The sequence below is a fragment of the Magnolia sinica genome, chromosome 13 (assembly GCF_029962835.1).
Source record: "Magnolia sinica isolate HGM2019 chromosome 13, MsV1, whole genome shotgun sequence".
In the NCBI taxonomy this organism is placed as follows: domain Eukaryota; kingdom Viridiplantae; phylum Streptophyta; class Magnoliopsida; order Magnoliales; family Magnoliaceae; genus Magnolia; species Magnolia sinica.
The window spans coordinates 25,565,525-25,587,891 of record NC_080585.1 but is presented as its reverse complement, the minus strand read 5'-3'; the positions used below and the strand labels follow the sequence as shown (position 1 = coordinate 25,587,891).

Here is a 22,367-nt window from a genome sequence, read left to right as displayed (position 1 = left end):
CCCGCTAGTCGGATTGATTTCATATTTTAGGTTTTGCTTATTGTTATTATTTAGAATAGCGTGAACGCTTTAGATTTCTTTATTTGGTTTTTATTTTAGTTTACTTCATCGCCAAGTAATAGGTTGTACACATGATGCGAGTTTTGGGGTATAGGGTTTTCCTATAAATAGGCACCCCTTGTAGTTCTTTTCAGTCATTGAAGTTAATAAAAAAATTCCTGCTTTATTTTTCTGCTCTCTTCGTGAGTTGTGGAAGAATTCAAAAGTGGGTGCGAAGCCCTCCCTTTTCGAAGGGCTAACTACCGTGGTGCGAAGCCACATCGATCCCAATTCACCCCCATCTTCCATCATCTTTTTTTTCCATCTTCCCCCACCATCCGTACTTTAAATTTGTCCTTTTGTTGCATCAGATTTCTTCATTGAAGCAGGTTTCCAGATTTCGGCCCGCAGGCGAGCTGAAACTTTGGCGGAGCACCACGCACAAACCGTACATCGGATCGAGCTGAAATTTGGAGGTTTTGGAGTCCATCCCTGGCTGACCAGGGCCAAGGTGGCCTTTTTCTGAATAGTGGGCCCCACACACGTGCGGCCGGGATCACACGCACGTCCGTTTGGGCCATTGTTGTTGTCCACACGCGGGATCATCTTTTGGCTCAGGTTTTTATCCTCTTTATCCTCTCATAGTCATTTTTTCATGAATCCTAACCCTATATTACATGATCCCTAATTGATTTGCCCCTTTTTATCACCTTAGGGTTCCTTGAATTGAAATTAGGGAATCCCTTGGATTAGGGACTGATTTTTATGCATGAGTAGTTGATTTTATTTCCCTTTGACATTGTTTGGTTTATAATTTTATTGGTCCAGTCCTAGCCTGTGTCGGCTTGGACCCGCATAGATTCCCCTTTAATTGAATGTTTGGATTTTCATGTGGGATGTGGAATTTGTGTGATTGTTTCTGAATTGGTGTGATCTAAGCCTGCAATCTTGCATATCATATTTAATTTTCCATGTCCTGCATCAAAGGGCTAGTGCTAAATTACATATGAAATATGCTAATGGTTTTTTTTTTCCTCTCTTGTTCTAGACTAATGAATGATCCTTCATTTGCTTCGTGTACAAGTGGTCTACATCTATCGGCAAAAAAAACATATTCTTAAAGTTCAAGTTGGCATTCACACTGGGCACCACCCTTTTGTTTGATAGCATGCCCAATGTTCAATGTATTAATAGGATCACCCAATACTATGTGCCACTGGTCCACAGTACAAAACCGAGGTGGAGTACAAAGTTACCAGTATGAAGGACAGTAACATTGATATCGGCCAGTATATCATGATACTGATATTCTCGATATATCAATCACAAGTTCAGTTGTATAAATCAGTGTCGAGTGATACTAGCGTTACTTTGCGGGTATCTATCACTACCAGTGACAAGTGCGACATTAGACTGAAAATAAAAAATCTAGAAAATAAATAAATAAATAAAAGAGCCTTTTTGCACAATTTTTTTTTGGGGAATGTGTTTCTTGGTGTGTTTTAACAATCCACTTGAGTTGTTTCACATCAAAACAAATATTTGTTGGAGAAACTGGAATGTATGAGTTCCATGCATTGACATTGATTTGAAGCAAGAACGCAACTTTAAAAAAAAAAAAAAGATTTCAAATAAGAACTCTTTTGGTTCTTGTTAGTATTTTAGTTCTATTGCTTGTAATGAATGACATCTGAATGATATAAACTCATTTTGGACCAATTGTGGCCGACAGCACATAGTTGTCCCATATGCAATGGAAAATTGTTATGCAACTGATGGGGACATCACGCGCACACGCGCACTCACCCGGCCCCCCCTACGCACGTACGTACGTAGAAGGAGGACCCCACCATCGATCTGGTTCGATGACGACGTCTAGGGAGGGCCTCCTAGCTAAAAGTCAAGTTTTGGTTCAGAAAAGTGGCCCGATAGTCAAGAAAAGCCCACCATGGGATCTCATGATCGTGACCCACTCGTCGGATTGGTTTTATATTTTAGGTTTTACTTATTGTTATTATTTAGAACATCATGAACGCTTTAGATTTCCTTGTTTGGTTTTTATTTTAGTTTACTTCATCGCCAAGTAATAGGTGTCGCACATGGTGCGAGTTTTTGGGTATAGGGTTCTCCCTATAAATAGGCACCCCTTGTAGTTCTTTTCATTCATTGAAGTTAATAAAAAATTCCTGCTTTATTTTTCTGCTCTCTTCGTGAGTTGTGGAAGAATTCAAAAGTGGGTGCAAAGCCCTCCCTTTTCGAATGGCTAACTACCGTGGTGCGAAGCCACATCGATCCCAATTCACCCCCATCTTCCATCATCTTTTTTTCCATCTTCCCCCACCATCCATACTTCGAATTTGTCCTTTTGTTGCATCAGATTTCTTCATTACAGTAGGTTTACAGATTTCGGCCCGTAGGCGAGCTGAAACTTCGGGGGAACACCACGCACAAACCGTACATCGGATCAAGCTGAGATTTGGGGATTTGGAATCCATCCCTGGCCGACCAGGGCCAAGGTGGCATTTTTCTGAATAGTGGGCCCCACACACGTGCGGCCGGGATCACACGCACGTCCGTCTGGGCCATTGTTGTTGTCCACACACGGGATCATCTTTTGGCTCAGGTTTTTATCCTCTTTTATCCTCTCATAGCCGTTTGTCATGAATCATAACCTTAGATTACATGATCCCTAATTGATTTGCCCCTTTTTATCACCTTAGGGTTCCTTGAATTGAAATTAGGGAATCCCTTGGATTAGGGACTGATTTTTATGCATGAGTAGTTGGTTTTATTTCCCTTTGACATCGTTTGGTTTATAATTTTTATTGGTCCAGTCCTAGCCTGTGTCGGCTTGGACCCGCATAGATTCCCCTTTTTAATTGAATGTTTGGATTTTCATGTGGGACATGGAATTTGTGTGATTGTTTCTGAATTGGTAGGATCTAAGCCTGAAATCTTGCATATCATATTTAATTTTCCATGTCCTGCATCAACAACTCTTTTAAAGATGTTTTTTTTTTTTAATAAAGGTAACAAAAGATGTATTCATAGAAAACAAAGTACAAGAGAAGGAGAGATCTCCCGCTGAGATAGCAGGAGAAATCTACCAACGAGACTAAAAAAACAGCAAAAGCAAAAAAAACCATTCTATTGAATGGGAAGAACATGACCCCACTGCTAAAAAGTGTTGAACTCTCTGGACTGTGTAATCCAAAGGTTTAGAAAACCCGGATAAACATCTCCCATTTCTTTCTTCCCAAACCGCCCACCAAACTGCCAGCAGACTCATCCTCCACATCGTAGATTTAAGTTTTCCTAATTTTGGCCCAAGCCAAGGTTTTATCAGACAACATTACACGATATTTACAATCTTTCCCATGATATTTATGCATTCCAAGGGTGTGATACATAGTGCAATTAGTGCAATACTGATACTTCAAACACTAAGCATGCCACCTTGTGCTAGTGATGACCTACAAAGACTACAAACAAAGTTTCCACATTCTTTATGCTTCCAGTCATTAACATTTCAGAGAGACATTCATAAATTTAAAGAAATTTGTTTCATGGCCTTGGTTCTACCATTCAAAAAGAGGCAGAGTTGAAGAGGATGTTCAAAAAAGAACTAGAACTGGGTGCATGAATGGAGTGTGCCTGTGGAGTTCAGTTTGATAGCTACGTGCCAACAAAATTTAAAAGGAATTTTTTTATCAGACAACCCTTTGACCAGCTATGCTATATGGGGCAGAGTTTTGGGCAATTCAAGGTAACATGATTTCAAAGTTGGAGCATTGTGAAGATGGGGATGTTGAGATGGATCTGTAGGAAGACTAGAAAGCATAGAATAAAAATGAGGTCCTTTGAAGCAAACCAAGAGTAGCCCCAGTTGGAGATAAAATGAGGATAGCCAGCCAATCAAGATGGTTCTGCCATGTGCCAAGAAAACCAGAGAGGGTTCCTGTAAGGGAATTTTGATTAGGATTGCATGGCCCTGAAAGCAATGGGCAGAAGATGGTAATGATGACATTGATGATGATCATGATTGCCAACACAATTGCGTTGTAGCCCTTGTAGTTATTCTTTTAGCTGCATTTTTTGCATGATGTTCATCAAAGCCACTTAGTTTTTTCCTGCATAATTCATGGGCCATATTCTCATGAATCATGATGGTGGCAAAGCAAAGACTTCTTCAAATCTTAAAGGCAGGATCACTTACCAGTTTGCAAGATCATACATAATATCCAGCTTTGTTGGTTATTAATGGGCCAAAGGGTAACAGACAATACCAAGTAAAGGATCCTGTCTCCTTAATGGACTGGTGTAGAAGATTTGAGTTAGAAAAAGGACATAGCCTATAAATAGAGTTTCTTATGAAATCCTATAGAGGGCTTTACAGAGCTGATAAGTGTGAAATCACTAAAACATTTGGGCAAAGATCACTTGGGAAACAAAGGAAGAGTTTATTACCATGAGAAGGCATCACTCGGCAGTGAAACTAACAACAGCATTATAAGGTCAGCCATAATGTCCCTTCAATGTAATAGAATTTACTGGAGAAGAGAATTCATTACAGAGATTCATTGTCATTGAGCAAAAAGGTTGTTGCTTTTGCCTCATACATGAAGGGGAAGACAAGAAAAGAGTTCACATCTTCATAATCATGTGTGGTATTATGGTGAAAGAGATCCCTGCCTACAAAAGGAGATGCATGAAACATTGGGACTAGTTAAGGGTGGATTAGATATGGGAAATAGTCAAAGTTGGATGGTAGAGAGCTCTGCACTCACAGGTTTAAATACCAGTATCAAAGTGCGACTCACCTGGAGACCAAAACTCTTATGGCTCCCTCCAAGTTGTTTTGATTCAATTGGGATCATTCTAACTCAATCCAACTTTGGAACTTGACTCGACCAATGATCTCATCTGTTGCCTGCGGAGATCGAGTCAACTTAGTTTTATTTAGAACCATGTCTGAAATTACACCAGAGGAAAATGCAATGGAGGTAATGGTGTACAAGATTTCATTTATTAGAAGCAAGGCATTGAAATTTTGAGTTATGATAATTAAACTGACCCGCTTGATTTGTGATTTCAAGCCCATCAATCCTGTAAAGTTATAAAGATAGTTATGCTCATCCTGTATTGATTATTGTCAATTCATCTGCTAAATTACAGTGTTCATACTACCCACACAGTTGCCATGGGAAATTGGGTGGATTTTTAATAGTTGCAACCAGTGTTTTCAATATCAGTATCAAGTTCCAAGTAGCAAGGAAGAAATATAGTCACGAACACAGAATCCAAAAATGGGCAAATAGCCGACACATTCACAGTGATTACATGCAGTGTTTTAAATATCAACGATATCGGCCGATATATCCCACAATATATCTTGTATCCCACCAGTGCGATACGAAACACACTAGTGCGATATATCCCACATGTTTGATCTTGTGAGCATTTTCGAATTTCAGTCCTTTTATTTTTTGTAAATCATGCTAAATTAGTGTCAAATTGTTACAGATCCATGATTTTTTAAGTTTTGCATGAAAAATCATGAATTGGGAGATTCGATTTCGAGATTTGGAGGAGATGGGCCGAGTTGTGGAAATTTGAAAAAAAATTAAAATTTCCTAATTTCTTGCAAATCGTTTGCAATCTGTGTCCAAACTTCAAATCAAACATGTATGTAACCTAATCTAGTGATTCTTCATTTGCTTTTGAGTGTATTGCTCGTGTTTCCACACGTCTTCTTACATTTATACATTATATGAATAGACATTGAATATACTTGCATCAATTCAATTAGACAATGCACAGATTAGGACCCCAATACAACGAAAACCTATTGCGTGTACTTATTTGTTATAATGTTTTAATTTATAAATGTGTATTGATTTCTTTTTTAACAATCATCGAAGTTTCATTGAAAAATTCAGCCAATTTCCCTATGTTTCCCCATGTTTCCAACAATAGTGATACATTACATGATACAACCGATATATCCCATGCGATGACCGATACGTATCCGTATCCCAAGAATGCAATATGTAACGCGATACCGATATTTCGAACACTGATTACATGTGATGTGATATCATTCAAGAAGTTGATTTCTTGATTACCCCACGCGTATACGGAGCATTACAAAAGGCCCAACAAAAAAATAAAATAAAATAAAAAGGGAGGGGGGGGGGGGGGGGGGGGCGAGGTTTCTTAAGAAATTTTCTGCACAAGAAAGCAAATGGACACCAAGGGATAAAAGAAAAGAAGAAATAAGAAGATTTGGAAAATCGAAAGAAGAAGGATCAGAACCGACGAAACTTTGATACTATTTTAATTAGTACAAAGAGAGATGGAATAGAGAAGAATAAAGAGAGAGAGAGAGAGAGAGAGAGAGAGAGAGAGAGAGAGAATAAGGGAACACAGAGAGGAAGGGCCAAAGTTAGGATTCACACTCCCCCTCTTATATCATGAAAGTTCCATAATTATAGAAATGGCATTAATAACAAAAGTTTTAGACCAAAATAAGTGTCGCTGACCCTCGATACAGATAGTATTGGCCAATACTATCAATACTGCAAACAGTGGTTGCACCAGGTGCAAATAGGGTTGTCAATGGGCCAGGCCTAGGGTTGGCTTTGGCTTGGATTTTTAACTATTCAAGCCAGGCCTATTCAAAATTTTGATTTTGCTCAGCCCAAGCCTGGCCCATTGATGGCCCTAGGGGCAAAGCAAACACCTAAAAGAAACTTGGCAAGAAAGATTCCCTTTTTAAAGCTATAAGAGTCAAGAGAAGGTATGTGTTAAGAAGATTAATAATTTGATCCACTCAGGCACAATGGGGTAGTTCCATCGGTCAAACTCTTCAAGATGAAACATAACACTCGAAGGTTTTGGCCTTGCTCATCAAGCAACCAATCGCGGAACAGAAAACCAAGCACAACATTGTTTTTTTGGGAATAAAGTTAAATAGTAAAAACAGAGTCAGGCAAACGGATATTCATGAAGTCATAAGTTGTACCAAACAACGGAATAGCTTACTGGATTAATTCTGTTTGAGATGGCACATCATCAAGCCTTCGTTTTAGCAACAAATTTGCCCTTAGTTTAGCTGCAAGTGCCTACAAAACCACATTAAAAAACATTTTATCTCAAATATAAACACTATAAGTTTGCCGTTAAGATCTTCAGACAATGTATACAAAATCCACACTGAAGACAATAAATTTAAATCATCGTTATCATCCAAGCCTTATCTCAATTCCCAACTAATTGGGGTCAGCAAAGACAAGAAATTAAAATGATAACGAAAACTGAGAAAACATTTGAAACTAAGAACTTCAACTTCATATATATATACTACAGTTTATAAATAATAATTAATAATAAAATACGTGGCAAAATAATAATTTAAAACAATTTCAGAGTCGCAGTGCAAAGACTGCTTAGGAAGCCAATCTAATAGCATTTTAGAAGCCGAAAATGTCTTGATGAAATAACAGACCATTAGGATGTTTATACAACTTTAAGGTTGGCCAACCAACCTTGGAATGCCATTGAAAATTGTCAAAACACGGATGTTTTGCTCTCTTATGGTTGTTTACAAATTTATGGATGCATTTGCATGCTTATGATTATCGGAATGGATCATTCAGACGAATAGACAAATTTGCACACAAATTCTCATTTGAAGGGTTTTATTAATTTCGAGGAACAAAACAATGTACATTCCAGGTTTTGAAATACAACAAGCCTTCAATTACTTCTCTTGGAGAAAACCCTTGATTAAAAGGGAAAACCAAATAAACAACATTATGTAGTGGTGTAGTGAATAGTGCAGTATGTGCATTACTAGTTGATCCTAGTCTCGTCTTTTGTAGCTTGGCATGTCGAAGAGTATCAGTGCATGTTGACAGATGCTTAGTGACACTGTTAATTATTGAGCTGTTGGACATCAAGCGTCGTTGGGGGTCGAGATAGTTCTTTAGCATAGAGTATGGATCTATTCATTGCAGCTGCTAAGCATTAGAAAACCTTTAGCGAAACATCTACATTCCACCAGCTTTAAAGTACAGGGAGTATCTCGTTGATCATAGCATCTAAAAGTCAGCGGGACAGTACAACTTCCTTGGGATGATGCTTGATGGGACACAACATCCTGCTAGGTCCCAATGCTATAGCAGCTTAGATTATGACAGTGCAAGTGAAGTCACACTGATGAGCACATAGCACCTCTGGAGCACTACTTGTGGTAATGCAGGGGTGAACACCCTATATTTAGTACATGGTGCCGCAAGAGTGCATATTGTAGGCATATGGGAGAGCACACCACCTGCTTAGATACAACGCCGCTTTCATGCAAGGTGAAGACACCACTGCCTAGTGAAGCACTATTGAGCACTGCTCATGGGGTGTAGGGGTGAGGATCACATGATCGAGTGTATGCGCTAATTTGTGCTGCTTGGAAGGTGCAAGATGAGGATGCCCTTGCAAAGATACAATGATGTTGGGCGCTGCTTATACAAATGCTGGGGTATGGACACCACCTGTTGAGACCAATGTTTTGACTAGCATCCGAAGCGTAGTTATGACGCTATGTAGTGGTGTAGTGAATAGTGCAGTATATGCATTACCAGGTGATCCTACATACGCTACAGGAGATCAAGTGTGGTTGAGAAGTCAGCTTGACTGACAGGATTCGGAAACTTTGATAATATCAGCGCTGGTCGTGATGGTGGTAGAGGTTGTGGCCGTGGTCTGGATCAGTGTTCGAAATATCGGTATTGCATTACATATCGGATTCTTGGGATACGGATACGTATCGGTCATCGCATGGGTTATATCGGTTGTATCATGTAATATATCACTGTTGCAGGAAACATGGGGAAACATAGGGAAATTGGCCGAATTTTTCAATGAAACTTCGATGATTGTTAAAAAAGACATCAATACACATTTATAAATTAAAACATTATAAAAAATAATGATAATAATAAGTACACGCAATAGGTTTTCTTTGTATTGGGGTCCTAATCTATGTGTTGTCTAACTGAATTGATGCAAGTATATTCAATGTCTATTCATATAATGTATAAATGTAAGAAGACGTGTGGAAACACAAGCAATACACTCAAAAGCAAAAGAAGAATCACTAGATTAGGTTACATACATGTTTGATATGATGTTTGGACATAGATTGCAAACGATTTGCAAGAAATTAGGAATTTTTATTTTTATTTTTCAAATTTCCGCAACTTGGCCCATCTCCAAATCTCGAAATCGAATCTCCCAATTCATGATTTTTCATGCAAAACTTAAAAAATCATGGATTTGTAACAACTTGATACTAATTTAGCATGATTTACAAAAAATAAAAGTACTGAAATTTGAAAATGCTCACAAGATCAAACATGTGGGATATATCGCACTACTTGTGCGTTTCGTATCGCACTGGTGGGATACAAGATATATCGTGGGATATATCGGCCGATATCGTCGATATTTAAAACACTGGTCTGGATCAACTATGTATTCATTGTGGCAGACATGTACGTACCGTCGGCTATTGTTGGGTTCTTCATGGTCGTCCTCAAGGTCAAGCGACCAATTTTACTGCCTTTGATAACAGAGATTCTCAAACTATTATTGGGGACACAATATCTTAAACAACTTCACCTATGGTTCCATCAGATGGTGATGTGGTTCATCTCTCAAAAACTGAATATGATGCTTTGTTAAGAGACAGTATTCAAAATAAGGCCTACCGATCCACTCCCTTGGCTCAGACAGGTCATATATCCACTGCTCTTCATACTACTTTTGTGTCAAGTCCTTTGGTAATTGATTCGGGGGCTACCGATCATATGACAGGTACATCTACTTCTTTTTCTTCATTCACTCATAATCCATATTTAGGACAAGTGAAATTAGTAGATGGTTCCCTAACACCTATTAGAGGAAAGGGTAATGTTTCTATTTCTCTAGCATTCTCATTCTCTTTTGTCTTCTTGTAACAACCCACGCCCATACTGTATGAGGCCTTTTGGGGGAAACCCCGAGAACAAAACCGTGCGGGCTATGCCCAGAGCGGTGTGTGGGCCATCAAGGATTAAATATACTAAGAAATACTTCTATTGTTGGACTCCAACCAACCCAGAAATTTAGGTGGGCTGGAATTTGGCATTGAGCCCAATAATTGTTGCCTATAAATGTTGGCAGTATGGCCCACTAGATTTGAGGAGGATTTAAGTCAGTTATCTTACCATCTTAATTTTATTTTCGGCTTAATTAGTGCGTGATTAAAGGCCCATTCCAATTGGATTCTTCTTGGGCTAGTCTCCTAGTTAATTATGGGCCTTATAGCCTTGGTTGGGCTGGAACTTTTTGATAGACCCGTTGGACCCTTGGGTCTTATATTTACCATGTCATTGTGATGGGTCTTATGAGCCAAATACTCAAGTAGTTGGGCCCTTGCTTTCCCACTATAATAAATCTATACTTGGGCCGAGATGTGAGGCCCAACTTACTTGTGCTAAATATAAGGATTTCCCATATGTTAGGATAATGGACTGCCCATTAGGCCCACCACAATGAGTGAACTCATGACCCTTATGGTTGGGCCCTAACCTTGCTTAAGGGCCTACCAGGTTACCTATGTACTAGGCTCAGTGTATGGCCCTCTAGACCATGGATTGCTTAGGCCTTGGGCCTTATTTCATGCTCGAGTAGTGGTGGGCTAGCTCTTGGAAACCAGTTGAGGTTGGATGTCCTCCTGGGTGATCCTAAGGTAGGCCCATGGGTTTCTCTATGGATGGTTAAAGGCCCACCATAGACCCTAGACCATTTATTTGAGGCTAAATATGGATGCATGTGGAGCCCACCTCAACGTATGTTGGTCCAGGCCATTCAAGCCTTGGATCGCCCGATCATGGAAGCACTCTCTGCCTTGGGTTGCTGCTGGGCTCACAATCCAGTAGCAGGCCCACTTGATCTTTTCATGATATATACACACTCTCCATCGATTGGCCTTCATGAGATTATTTCCACATAGTTAACCAGGAAGTCAAACAGGCCAAAAGTTTATCAAAGGGCCTTAGATGTACAATTTTATGGTTAAAACTTTATTTGGCTGTGGGGCCCACCATATTGAGAACTTGTGTACGTGTTACATGCTTATGTTTTCTTATAATCTTTGGGCTTAATCAGTGTATTCTTCTGGGTCACCTTTAGTGATCACATGAGGACCCCATCTTAGATCAGATTTTTGGGGCATCCCATGGGCCCAAAGTGGGTTGGGACGTCCCAGCTTGGCCCAACCATATATTAGGCCGACTTCCACTATTTTGATGGACTTGTGGGCTGAGATAAGGATAGTATTGGGCCCTTAGTTGCCCACTTAAATTGCTAGTTATTGGGCTGATGTAGTTGGGCCCATTTCATCCAAACTTAAACTTATTTTTAGGCCGTATATTGTGTACGCGGGCTGCCCACCAAGTCCAACTTAATGCATGGATTCTATGGCTATTGGAAATTGAGCCTTGGGCCTTAATTTCCCTCTTGGGGCCCATGTTGTTAAAAGTGGTATTATATCTTTTTATGGCCTATTATGAGGAATATATATATATGTAGTTACCTTTATTCTTATCTTAAATGTAGGCCTTGGGCCTTCTGTCCATATAGTTCATGGTTGATATGCCTTTTTAGGGAATGGCGGTTAAATGTCCCCATTATGGACCCTCTAGGCCCGGTTGTATTTAAGAGTGATTGGATAATCATCTTAGACTCTTACTAGGCTCATTTCTATATTACTTAGACCCGTAGTTTGTATGCTTAGTCTCGTGGGCTACCCTAGGTAAATGGGCCCCCACTAGAGGTGGGATTCCTTATGGATATTGTCTAAATACCTAGTCTTAGTCCCTTCTTGGATAGGAGTATACTACTTCGTATATCGCCGCATAATGCGTCTAGACCCATCTTCATGGCCCATGTGCATCATTGTATGCTTGGATGACACTGTGTGTGTAGTTATGGTTGTGCCATTGGGCATTGCATAATGCCTTTTCGAGGGACGTAGTATCCCCTCTTGAGCACGTTGGATGCTTGGAATTGATGCATGGTTGATTGTGTGATTCATGCATCTGGCATTGCATAACATATGAGCATTATCGCCCCTTGCTTCATCAGGGCTATAGCCTCTACAGATACATTGTGGATGGCCATGTTTGGACACCGGAAATGTTACTTGAGCATACCGGGTGCATAGGATGCCCATGGGTGAAATTCTCAAAACTTCCATGGTACCAAGGATCTGCTTCAACGCCGTGACCGGGTGGAATATATGAGCACACGAGGGCCTTATACCGTTAGGCCGCGACTCCCACTGTCGTGTAGTCGGTTAGATAAGGGTGTGGCCTTACTCGCCTGATGTAAGGAGGCATTGCTAGGCTGAGTCTGACCAGCTCATGAATGGGTCCGCTACCTTCAGGCCTTGCTGATGATTAGCTGTCCACAGGTGGGTAGTGAGGTCTCTTACGCTCGTTTGACTGTGCGGAGTCTGTACAGTGATAGTCATCCAGCAGTGTAATGGATCCCGGTGATTTCCTTATGATGGAAATGTACTTGATATGTGGATTAGATATGAGCACTGACATTACTTCGTTTTGCATTTGCATCAGCTGTATAAGCCTCATATTGCATCGACTTGACATGGCGCGTAGTACTCATTGCATTACAGTACTCATTGCATTGATATGGCTTCCTACAATATTATACTGCCTTGGTATAGCTTCTTGCATTTATAATAGCCTTAGTAAGGCTAGTGGTATTGGTATTGGTATTGATCATGACTCCCTTCCTGTATCCCATATTATTCTTCTGTGCACTATTATCACATACCTTCACCACCCTCTAAGCTTCTATAAGCTTATGCACGATTGATACGTGCAGGAGATCCTAAATAGGCGTCGTAGCGGCAGAGTTTGGAGTAGAGCTGAGCTTAAGGACCCAGTGTTGCAGACTGTCCTTTCCTCTCCTCCTATTATTTTATGTATGTCCTTTTGGACCATATGGATACTTATAAAAGTTCAAATTCTTAGTGGATTTTGTGATGTGTGCTCTTAGTTATTCTCAGATGTACTTGTTATGATCTTGGGTATGCTCGTATTGGAAATGATTATATTGTTATGAAAATCTTCCTTGTAGGATCCCAGGATCGGAACCTACCTCATGAGCCGAGAATGGTGTACTACGGAGGCTGTTGCGGCCAAAACCGGCCATCGGGTTCCTTGTGAGTCCGATTACCGAGTCTGGGGCGTGACACTTCTTGGCTCCAAATATTATATCTAATTTGTAATCAGTTAATAATGTTACGAAGGACATAAATTGTATTATGACCTTTTATCCTGATGATTGTGTCTTTCGAGATCTGAGGACGAAGAAGTTGCTTGGTGGTGGACATGAGAAGTATGGATTATCCATTCTTCGTTCATATTAATGAGTGTCTTAGTGTCAAGGAAGATCCTTATATCTAGAATTGTCAATTTGGTCATCCCTCGAGTCTAGTCTTACAGTCTTTGTTACCTCTGTCAGTTGAATCTAGTGATATCAAGGACTTAGTGTGAGGCTTGTATTCTAGCCAAACACTATAAGTATGTTTATCCTCATTGTAGAAAAAACAGTCTAGTAGAATTTTTTTTATTTGGTTTATTTGAATATATGGGGTCCAATTCCCCATTGTTTCCAATGGATTTAAATATATTGCCTCGTATGCTTCTCATATGACATAGATTTATTTGATGAAAATTAGAGATGATGTTAGCTCCATTTTCAAAGTGTTTCATAATTGGGTCGAAAATCAATTTTATAGTGAATATTGATACTCTAATGCAAAATGAGCAAGTTCACTAGATGATCGACGATCTATAATAGGCTATTGTATTTTTTTCAACAGTAATTTGGTTACCTGGAAGACTAAGAAGCAAACAGTTGTTGCTCAGTCCAATGCCAAGGCAAAGTATAATGCTATGGTAAATACGTTATGTGAACTTAAGTGGTTGAAAAGCTTTGTTACAAAATTGGGTTTTCTTGTGGAGACCCCTATGACAATGTATTGTGACAATTAGGTTGACATTCACATAGCTTCCAATCTAGTTTTTCATGAGCAAACAAAATATATTGAAGCTAATTGTCACTTTATTCGTGAGAAAGTTGCAGCTGGCGTTATTTCCACTCCTTTTGTTCCATCTTCTGCGCAATTAGTAGATATCTTCAATAACAATCTTAATGTGGAAGTTGAACGGCGTGTTTTTGGTAAGCTGTGAATGATTGATATCTATGCCTCAACTTAAAGGGGAGTGTGTGAGTGCGTGTATGAGCCTGTGTGAAGCCCTGCTGAGACTATGAGCTATACCTACGATACAATCGCCCCAGCTAACGGATTTCCACATCATGCATAGGTAGTGGTAAAATCCCAACACCAAAGATCACCTTCATATTGTTGAAAGGAAAAGAGACTAGATACGGAGCATAGGGGAAGAAAGAGAGCAAGAGAATGGGGCCACTGGTGCTAGAAAAAAGAACCTAGAGAAGGTTCTTATAAAGAGATTGTAACATAACACTCAACCATTGCGAATTAATAACCATTCAAAATGTCTACTCGTTATGAAACAAAAGGACTAAAAAGAGTGGTGGATGTCTACTTTTCCATACTATTAAACGGCTCCCCAAAAGGATTCTTCAAAAGTTCTAGAGGTTTGAGACAGGGAGATCCTCTCTGTCCCTTCTTATTTCTCATGGTAGGCGAGGCTTTGTCCAAAATGCTTCAAAGAGGGCAAGATGAGGGCATTCTTCAAGGGATTCACATCAAAGGGATGCCAAGGCCTATCACACACATACAGTATGCTGATGATTCTCTAATTTTTTCTGAAGCCTCAGTCGAGAAGGTGGCCAATCTTCGAACTTCTATCCGTTGCTTCCAAGCTATTTCCGGTTTAAAGGTGAATTTGGCTAAATCCAAAATTTTCGGAGTAAACATGGAAAGATCGGAAGTCGAAAGTTTTGCCCAATTATTCGGCTGTGCTGCAGATTCGTTGCCGTCTTATTTTGTCGGCTTACCACTTTGTCCTGGTCATCCCCCAATATCCATTTGGGACAAAGTGATTTTTAGAGTTCAATCATACCTGTCTAGATGGAAGAGTCGATACCTCTCCTTAGGCGGTCGTCTAACACTGATAAAATCTGCCCTCTCCAGTCTTCCGATTTACTTCACGTCACTCCTCATTTGTCCGACCCTAGTTAGAGAAGCTATTGATAAAGCGAGGCGGGATTTCTTATGGCAAGGTAAGGAAGTTCGGAAAAAGTTTCACCTTTTAAAATTGTCAGAGGTATGCCTTCGGTTGGCAGATGGGGGTGCGGGAGTTAAAGATTTGAAAGTTATGAATCAAGCTCTTCTTGGAAAATGGATTTGGCGTATAGCGGCAGATCAAGACAGTCTATGGAGCTCCATAATCAAAGGAAAGTACGGCACATCCACTGGGGGCTGGTGGGTTAAACATTTTCCTTCACATAAAGTTTCTTATATCTGCCAGGGAATCATGAAAATGGAACGGAAAGTTCTTCCTAATGTTGGTTTTGTGCTTGGCAACGGTGCCAAAATTCATTTTTGGGAAGACACATGGATCGGAGATCACCCGCTTAAAATCAGATTCCCCACATCCTACCACATTGCCTCTTCCAAAAAATCTTTCGTCGCTAATCACTATTCTGAAGTTGGTGGGCAAATCGTCTAGAATGTTACGTGCAGAAGAGCGCTTCAGGATTGGGAGATCCCAGAGTTTACTGATCGCCTTCAAACTCTCTACTCTACAGCCCACTCGATTTCGTCGGATGATAACATTTTCTGGAAACCAAACAAATCTTCCTTCTTCTCTGTTCGATCCCTTTACAACCACATTCACTTTCAACAGGCTGATCCTAAGCCAAATCTTTCTTTCCTGTGGAATTATGCTGCTCCTCCCAAAATCGTTGCCTTTGGATGGCTAGTAGGGAAAAAGAAAATATTAACGGTAGACAATCTGAGGAAGAGAGGGATGATCATCCCCAATATTTGCTTATGCTGCATGCAATCCGAAGAGACTATCGATCATCTGCTGCTGCACTGTTGCTCCGCCCAAGCCATTTGGGCTGACATCTTGAGCAGCTTTAATCTTTTTTGGTGTTTCCCAGGTGAAGTTACTCAATTCCTTCAAGCGTGGCAGGGTGTTCATCTAGGAAAGGTGAAGACAGTCATTTGGAGGATGTCTATTCGTGTTGTCTGCTGGTCAATTTGGGGAGAAAGGAATAACAGATGTTTCAAGAATTACTCCTCGCCGACCGGGACTGTAGCTTCAAGGGCCAAGCGTCTTATGATTGAGTGGTCCTCTAATGTCAAGGATCTTTTAAGCCAGGATTTTTTATTTTTAGGGGTGTAATGGCGGTCTGCCTCCTCAGCAGCCCCTCTTTTGTTTGCGTTTTCTCTTTTTTTGTTTTTCACTTCTGTTTTAATGATATCTTCTTGCCTTTCAAAAAAAAGAGTGGTGGATGTTTCACATGACGGAAACATATGGCCACATACAATGATTTTTATTTTTATTTTATTTTAAATAACAATTAATTTGTAAAACCAGGTCAATCAAGACTCATAGAAAGGGACCTGATCAAGCCTTCGAGGAGCCAAATCCATGCTTTCTGGATCATTTTTTCCACCAAGCCAGCCTCGCATGCACGTACGAGCTTGTGCGTAAAGTTGCACCAACTTAAACAAGGGAATATGTATCAAAGTGATTAACATGTTTTTGCTTAAACCCGGCTACTAATCTAGCCTTATGTTTCTCAATTGAGCCATCAGCTCGATGTTTCTTTTTTAATATCTATTTACAACCTAAGGTTTTTATCCCAGGGGGTAATTAATTTGCACGTGCTATTAGTCCTAATGGACTCTATCTCATCAATAACTACTTTCTAGAAGATAGCATCATGAGAGGACAACCTTCTCAAATGTCACAAGGTCACCTTCAAATTGAGCTAAAAATACATGAAAATCAGGATTGTAGTCCTAAACAATCCTATGCCATTTACTTCTCCTCATTTTAGGTTCAGGCCCAGGTTCTTTTAAGTCTATAGGATTTAAGCTAGAAGACGCCCAGGTTCTTTTAAGTCTATAGGATTTAAGCTAGAAGACTCGTTTAGTTTTACAAAGGGACCCCCACTAGATTGACTCCCACCATTCCTTGATTTATAAGGAAATGTGTTTTCATAGAACTCTGCATCTCTGTATTCAATTAAAATATATGCACCAATATCTAGAAATCTATATGCCTTGTTATGAGATACATACGCTACAAGTACACGGTTTGAAGTTCTAGCTCCTAAGTTAGATCTTTTAGGATTTATTAGCCTAACCTAGGCAAGACAACCCCTAACCTAAGATAACTTATATTAGGTTTTTCTGCCTTTCTACAATTCATGAGGTATTATCTTAAATTTGGTTGTAGACACTATTAAAAATGTAACAGGCAAAATAAAGAGCTTCTCCCCAAAAACTAAAAGGAAGACCTAAGCTTAGTAGTATAGCATTCACCATGTAAATTAGAATCATATTTTTATGTTATGCTACCCCCCATTTTGTTGAGGAGTGTAGAGAGCAATTACTTCACAAATTATTCCATTAGATTCACAAAAGTTATCAAAGTCCTTAGAGGTGTATTCCAAGGTGTTCCGTAATGGTAACAGTGGCCGTAACGGCCACGACCGTTACCTTTACGATACAAGGCATAAAGGTTGTTACGGCCCCATAACAGCCATTATGGTCTCTCTTTTTTATTTTATTTTTATTTTTAAAAAAAAAAAACCCCGAAAAACTTGTATCTGCCCCGTAATATTGATTAAAAAGTATGAAAAACCTATATATATCCCGTAATGGTCTATTACGGGGCTATTATGGCCTTTATTACGGGTCATTTTTCTCATAACAGCTGTTACAGCCGTTACGACCCCGTAACGTGTAACGGTTGCCACCGTTACCTTTACGTAACGGCCTTTATGGCACACCATGGTATTCACCACCTCAATCACTTCTAAGGGCTTTGATTTTTTCTATTTAATTGACTTTCTACTTCATTTTTTAAAGCTGTGAATTTTGAAATCGCTCTATCCTTATATTTTAATAAGTACATTATTGTTGTTATGTGCAACTACATATGTGCATGGATATACGATCATGGCATATGCAATCTGACACATATGTTGTTGATGCAGAAATCTACACGTCCTTCCTAGACCACTTGAGACCTGTAAAAGGGGACAAGAATGGAGACCTTGGCTGCTCCAGGGGATCCTCCGATCAAAGTCAGGTAGGCAAGCTAGGTCTAGTCGAACGTAGGGTTTGTGAGTGGAGGATTGTGCGTACCTTTCACCATTAGGGATGCTCCTATTTATAAGAGAGGAGAGGCGGTGGCGTAGAGGGATATTCCTTATTTAGTAGGAGCATATTGTAGTGGGATTCGGATCCCTGGCGTATCGTGCTGATCTTCCGAGATCTCCTTTGGAGATCTTTGACAATCGAACAATTGTCTACCTAGATTCTCAGATAGGTGAGTTTGGTAAGACCTGAATGGTTAGATTCAGGTCGGAACTAACAGAGGAGGCCGAGGTGGGGAGTCATTCCAAGGAAAGGCTCGACCGTTCTGGGTTCCTTTGTCGAGTTGTTGCCGAGCTTATTTTGGTGTCGGGTAGTTTAGCGCTCAGCCGACCGGCCTCCGAAGACTGTAGGATGACCGTGGTCGATCTCTTTTCCTATTCGGATTGGGGTTGAGGTTGAACTCTTTGCCGTATCGATCACTGACCGGCCTCATGGCACACACGGATGTCCGACCTAACCTTACCTCATTGGCGGGTTCATTATTACCCACAACATATGTGATCACATATGTGGCATATGTAAAAATATATGATCGCATACAGCATACGTGATCGCATATTGGCCAACGGTTAGCACATTAATTATTATTTTTTGTAAAAAAAAATAATAATAACTTTTGTCTATAAAAAGGCTTCCAAACCTCCCCCATTTGCGATATTCTCACTTCAAAACTCTCTTACTCTCCTCCTCTTACATTTCTTAATTCCAAGTGGTCTTAACTTAATCTCTCTCTCTTACATTTCCTACTTCCAAGTGGTCTCTCTCTCTCTCTCTCTCTCTCTCTCTCTCTCTCTCTCAAGTTGGAAGATCAAGATTCAAGCACTTGATGTTTAATTCATTTTATTTCTCTCAAATATACTTTAAATATGTAAAATTAGTTATCTATTAGCTTAGAAAAGTTACCCTTTTTCTTATAAATTTTTTTCATTTTTTTTTTCAAAAAACAAAAATAAAATAAAAGTTACCCTTTTTCTTATATTTTTTTACAATTTTTTTTTTCAATATTTTTTGATTCTTTTTTTCAAAAAAAAAAATTGTTTTTAAATGCAGTCGCATGTGTGATTGTGCATCCCATATGTGATTCGACAAGATTGAGTACATATGTGCATATCTGGAATAGTCATCTATAAAAAGTATTTATTACCTCCTATTATAAGATTTTCCCCGGTGTTTTCAGTAGTGTTGTAGCGTAGCGTGTAGCATAGCGAAAACGCTACGTAGCGTATGCATGTAGCATAATCCCTAGTAGCGTAAGCTATAGGGTATGTAGCGTAAGCTACGCTGCATGTAACATAGCGTGGATAGCGTAAGCTACCTGAAATTTCATTTTTCAAGTGTTTTTTCTATGTTAGTTAAACACCTCTTTTAAAATGGTGATGACTTATACCTATGACACATGGCACTACATTAAACTAATCCGGACCACCCAAATTGTGGTCCATAATCCATATCGTAGATAGAGCACTTAGATCAATCTGGACCATCCAAATTGTGGTCTATATCATGAATTTGTGATGTTTCAATAAATAAAAAAGAAGTCATACTAAGTGTCTAAAGGCAAAGAGAGGGATTTTGCATGGAAATAAGTGGTTGATGATCGGGATTCATAGTCAAAAACTCATAGAAATTATGCATTTTGTAACTTTTATCATATGTTCCATTATTTTAATTAAAGATATTAAGGATTGTGTAGCTTACATTACACGCTATAGAGGGCCAAACGCTACGCTATAAGCTACACGTTATTTAAAACACTGATTTTCCCTAAGATCACATCTCAATGTATTAGTCCTAGTAAGAATTCATTTTGACACTAAGAAAAGGTTTTTTGCATACTTTGGATTGTGAACATAACTCATACTTTTCAAATTTATCGTTTTCTTAGTTAGAAATTATACCACGGGTAGCCATACTTCTAAACAATTTGGCATTCACATGTCCTAGTTTACCATGCCATAATGAGATAGCAAACACCATGTAAGCAAAGGAAGAAGTTCTATTCGATTCCACATTTAATTTGAACATTCCATGAGCATGATCAGCATAACCATTACCAACGAAGGATCCATTGTTTGTTATTACAATTTGATCAAACTCAATAACCTGTTTAAACCTACTTTGTTCAAAAGATAACCCAAGATAAGGTTCTTGTGCATGTCTAGAACATGAACAATATTGACTAGAGTAATGGACTTCCCAGAGGTGTATGCTATTTCAACCTTTCCTTATCCTATCACGTTCGTGGTGACAGCATTCCCCACTCAAACCTTTCTTTCCAAAGGAACTTCCTCATAACTCTTGAACCATTTGTGATCGTAACACGTGTTAGCACCCATGTCAATCCACCAACCGTCACATGGTTCCATACGAACCATGTTGATCTCAATGACCACAATCATGATATTAGGTTCTTTGGTCAGATTTGCTTGAGGTGCAGGCTTCTTCTTTTTTTAACATTTATAGCACTCTTGCAAATGGCCGAATTTCCCACAAACAAAGTAACTAATCTATTTATTTTGGTCGCCAGTTTTCTAGTTCTTATTATTGGACTTGGATTTCTTTTTAAATTGATTATTCAGGTTTTGCTTATGATTATTGAGTTTTTCTGTGTTGGTTCTTGTTATGCTTCTCATTTACTAAGAGACTCTTAAATACATCTTCCTTATTGTCTTCCATTTTATCTTGAAGTGTTGCCTCTTTCTCAATTCGAAGACGAATAACCAATTGTTCCATCAACAATTCTTTTATTTTATGCCATAAAGAACTTTTGAAATCTTTGCAAGATGGCGGCAATGTTTACTGGCAGCGTATTTCTTCACGCCTCCCTCTTTAGTTTTGTACTTTTTCTCTAGGGTTTTCCAGATTTCAGCAGCAATTACATAGTCACAGTACAGTTCATAAAAACTGGTTCGACATTGCACTTAGTATGTAATTGTTGCATAGGTAATCATCTTCATCACATTTTTGTTAAACCACAAATAACTATGGTTCAAGGACATCCATTGATTTTAAATGGCCGATTACGTATGCAACTTTTGGGGGGGGGGGGGGGGGAGGGAGGGGGAGGGTGGTCAAATAAAAGGAAACTTTTGTTTCCACCGCTTGAAGTGTTGACTATCAAACACCTCACGGCGAACAGATTTGTCATTCGTATTATCTGTAGCCATAAGGCTAATCTCTCAAACTTGTTAGTTCTTAAAGAATGGTATGGGAAATAAGCAAAAAAAAATCAATGTAATGGAACCCCACATTTGTAGATCATGAGCGACAACAATTGCACGGTAGAACTTTGAGATTATTGCTAGGACGAGGCACAAACTAAGTTGTTTTCTTTGAGATAATCCATGCCTCTCTGTAAGTTGACGTGGTCCAAAAGGCTCCAACACGCTACCCCCACAATATAATCACCCTAGCTGACAGATTTCCACGGCATATACAAGCAGTGGTAAAATCCAAACCTGAAAGACCACCTTCATATTGCCAAAAAGAAGAGACTGGACGCAGAGCAGAGGGGGAGAGAGAATATGAGAACAGGGCTTCTGGTGCTGGAAAGAAGAGCCTGGCGAAGGTTTTTCTAAAGAGATTATAACGTAACGCTCAACTGTTACGGATTTAATAGCCATTCAAAATCGTTTGGCCATTATGAAAACAAAAGGACTACAAAGGGTGTAACACCCATATGTTTTGAGGAGTGGATGTTTCACACGACAGAAATGTGTGGACACATCCAACGGTTTTAAATATATAAATAAATAATTTGCAAAACCAAGACAATCAAGACTCAAAGAAAGGGACCCGATCAAGCCTACCAGGGATCAGATCCCTCCCCTCCTCGCGTGAGTGCCGTGCACACATGCCCAGTTAACTAGTT

The 22,367-nt window shown here is 39.5% G+C and overlaps 1 protein-coding gene across 3 annotated transcripts in view; it reads right to left on the bottom strand.

The window, feature by feature from the left end:
* LOC131223310 (uncharacterized) overlaps nucleotides 1-22,367 on the bottom strand; it is a 44,607-nt gene that overhangs the window by 9,624 nt on the left and 12,616 nt on the right. For all 3 annotated transcript variants that reach the window (XM_058218665.1, XM_058218667.1, XM_058218666.1), the window contains one exon: nucleotides 7,084-7,163. In XM_058218665.1, the coding sequence (XP_058074648.1) occupies nucleotides 7,084-7,163 (80 nt within the window). The remainder of the gene's footprint in view (nucleotides 1-7,083; nucleotides 7,164-22,367) is intronic.